Raw genomic sequence first — 3,662 nt, 5'->3', positions numbered from 1 at the left:
TGAACATGAAGAACCTGTAAATTTGTACAATATTACAGCAGAGCAACAAATATTTTAGTTTAGCTTTCAACTGCACATTGAAAGCCACTAGATTTATAAAAGTATGTGTACTGTTTACTAAACAGGCTTAGAAGTATTCAGATAAAATCTTAGAATATGTCTGAAGTTACATTGACCAATACGAGTTTCAGTCTTGTTCCATATTACAATTACTAGCTCTAAAACCAGGTGTAACATAAGAATATACATAAGCACATTTGAGCCTCAGCCTCCTACCAGACCTAGAGGAAAATTATTTAAATAAACGAAGCATAACATAAAATCAATGACTCTTTCCATAGCCACAGTACTGACGAACCAACGCTACCCCCCTTAAGGGAGAAAACTTTGCTGGGAACTAAAAAAAGATACTAATGAAAATAAATTATTAAAAGACCAGCTCAGTTTGATAGTTATAAATTCCAGAAATCCATTAGTGCGCTGGGACATCGAATAGCAGATTATTTGGGACACGAAAAGAAAAAGAACACTCATTCTCTAGGGCAAAGCCCCCCCAGTCACAGTGTAAGGACACCCAATGCCTGTTCTCTGGGTGGTTTAATTATTCACAGCTTACCTATATCAGTAACACCAGAGATTAGTAAGTATCTGTTATCAGAATCTGGCAAGTCTGATGTGAATAAATTTTTAATTTTTTTTTAAGTATTTATCTGAAGAACCTTATTTGCATTTTCAAACAGAAACGTAGTCTACGGCTGAAAAATCATTCCAGTAGAACAGACTGAGTTAGTGGAACACCCTGTCACTACTACTACCAATGGACCTGTCATAAATAAACCTCCGGCCACAAAATTACCTGCAGCGTTTCATCTTTTGGAGATCTAGAATGGCTCTTTCTTGGAGTTGATTGCGGAGGATATTCAAACCTGGAATAAATATTTTAGAAGACAACCATTTTTTGTCAAATAGTTTCTAACTTCTCCCCTGAAAAAGGCCACCTTTAAAACAGGTCAAAATGATCTCTAGACAATTCCATCTTTACTAATTTAGCACAACACCACAGAAAAGTGATTAAAAAATCTCCCTTTAAGCATCCTGCCTTCTCTGCGTATTTCCCCAAAGGTGGTGTTCTGGGACGGAGGCATTAACACCTTACCTGAAGGAACGGTCGATAATGGTCAACACATCTCCATGCTTGAGAGGTACGGGCTCCTGAAAACAACCCCCGTTCAGCTGCGTGGGATTCACTGTGCTTAAATTAGTCAATATTGCCTAAAAAGAAAACAAACGGTTCAGAAGCCTGAGGAGATGCAGCGTGTAAGGCATTAAAGTATGTCTGTCTTACCTCCTTGTTTTCATTCACTTCTATTTTACAATGTTCTTTCGAGACCTGAGGCAGCTGGATGCGAATATCGCATTCTGTTCTCCTGTGGGTGAAAACACAGTTTGGGTTTCCAGACACACAGAAGGCAGAAAAATATGACTGCTGGAGAATTCATTCAGTGTAGAATGAAAAGAAACAAGAGCTCACACTTCACACATCAGAGAATCTGCATCAGAAAAAACATACGAAATTCTGAAAAAAGCAGCTCAAAACAAGCTGAAAAAGACACATCTGCAACAGGTATCTTCAATATTTTTAGAAAGTACCAGCATGTGCTCTTTGGCATTTATCACTGACCGCTCTCTGAGACAGTGGATCAGGTGGAGGGGCCTTCGGTCTCACCTGGAAAGCCACTTCTATCTGCTTAAAAGCTGTTAGCAGGTGAGAGCCGTGCTTCCAAGTGCACAGAGCAGGGCTCGCTTTCCTGCTTTTTTGAAAAATCCATGTTTGCACATTAAGTATCACCTGTCTGGGCAGCTCTGCTTGAACCAAAGAACTCTAGTATTGATGTTGAAGTGATTCCCAAGGACTTTCACTACAGAATCTGAATAACTAGAATTATTTAAGATATTTATCTGTCAGTAAAGTGCTGAACAGGCCTCGAATACAAGAAGTAGAACCGTTTTATTTGAAGCCTATTTATAGTAAAATCATGTAGATATATAGTAAGATCATCATGAAGATGGTTCAATACAAGCCACTAGTCAGCTGTCTGGAAACTGCCTCTGGATAAAATACCATCACTTGCTCACCAGCTGTATATTAATCGCAACCCCTTCCCCAGATTTCCTTTGACCAGAAGCTTTAACAAAAAAATAGTTCTGGCAGGGAAAGGGAAAAAAAGCAGCAACAAAAATGAAGTTCTGTTTTCTAGTCTTACAATCAACCTTAGTCCGATATCACCTTCCCTCACCCGTACATCATTCACAAACACATATTTCTGCAAATAAATATTAAAATATATAATCAGTGGGAAAAATATCACTAACATTATTTCAACATTCAAGTACTCGGCTAATTCTCACCTTCCAAATAAACAAGAACTTGCAGTGAGTGGAAAACTAATTCCATCAGTCCCGTTCCGCTTAATCACAATAATATTCCCAAAGAGTGGCATCTTCAAACATAAGGAACCTTATCTAGAAAAGAACAGCAAAATTACTCACCCAAACAACGTTTTACATACTCATAGAAGTAAATCTACGACGTTTTTTGGTTTTACTTCTGTTCAAGTGACATTTTCCAAGAAGAATCTCAGTGCCACTTACGCGTTTGCCTGTGCAGAAACCCGGGAACTACTTACACTATCATCACACAGGGGCAGTTGAAGACACCGAGTATTTGGAGAAACTGCTTATACAGAGTGGCAAGAGCAGTCGCCACGTGTCCTTATACACCCAGTTATACTCCTTTTACGTGTGCAACAGGCGTGTGCCACCCATCAGAGCCTTTGCAAAGAGTCTGGACCAACACACACTATATTTCAGCCCATAAACAACTTATTTTCCTGTCAGCAGTCGCTGCTCCTCACCTAAATCTAAACATGACGCACTCTCTCACCTACGTGGAAACTCTCAGATTTTAAAGTAAACAGAGACCCACTGCCTATGGCTGCATCCTCCTGACCGAGAAGGGAACGGTAGCATTGCCACCAAGGACCCGCAGGGACACAGCTCAGAGTTTCGTAGCTGCTGATCCCAGCTGAGCGGGCGGCAAGTGCATCTCTGCGGGCACACACCGAGAACACAGGAGGAAATTGCGTCGGACGCGCAAAAAACCCACTCCAAACCCACAGTTTGCACACCCAGACACGCTATTCCGGTCGTATACAAATATCACCGTGCCACGAAAAGCAATCCTCAAAAAGCATACATAAAACGTACCATCAAACACACATCTGAGAGCAGCGAGCTCGAAACACGGGACCGAACGTGGTTAGGAGCGACCCTTCGGAACTTTTTTCTCGGTTTCGTACGATAAAATGCTTGTTAGAAAAGCCGAACAAAACACACCCTAGGTCAAATTTGACAGTACCCGTAAGAAAAGCCTTTACCTGTACGCGACAGGAAGAGCCAACCTCCAGTTTTCCTCACCAAAGCGCCCTGATGGCGGTTTCCACCAACCCCTACAACCGAAAACCCCCACTCGAGCTGCAGAAGCCGCATTCACACCGCCCTTAAAAGCCCCGGCACCGCGCGGCCCCGTCTGCTACGTGCCGCGGCTGCAGCGTCCCGGCTCCCGCAGGTAGGACGGGGCGGTTGCCGTGCAGCGAACAGCC

At 42.3% G+C, this 3,662-nt stretch overlaps 1 protein-coding gene across 1 annotated transcript in view; it reads right to left on the bottom strand.

The window, feature by feature from the left end:
• MKI67 (marker of proliferation Ki-67) overlaps positions 1-2,501 on the bottom strand; it is a 17,120-nt gene extending 14,619 nt beyond the window's left edge. Inside the window, exons 1-4 of the mRNA XM_010132012.1 lie at positions 2,410-2,501; positions 1,346-1,427; positions 1,157-1,272; positions 857-926 (exon numbers count right to left, since the gene is read on the bottom strand). Coding sequence (XP_010130314.1) covers positions 857-926; positions 1,157-1,272; positions 1,346-1,427; positions 2,410-2,501 — 360 coding nt within the window. The remainder of the gene's footprint in view (positions 1-856; positions 927-1,156; positions 1,273-1,345; positions 1,428-2,409) is intronic.
• Positions 2,502-3,662: the final 1,161 nt, after the last annotated feature.

Source organism: Buceros rhinoceros, unplaced genomic scaffold (genome assembly GCF_000710305.1).
Source record: "Buceros rhinoceros silvestris isolate BGI_N320 unplaced genomic scaffold, ASM71030v1 scaffold12262, whole genome shotgun sequence".
Taxonomy (NCBI): Eukaryota; Metazoa; Chordata; class Aves; order Bucerotiformes; family Bucerotidae; genus Buceros; species Buceros rhinoceros.
This window is presented reverse-complemented; position numbering and strand designations above follow the sequence as displayed.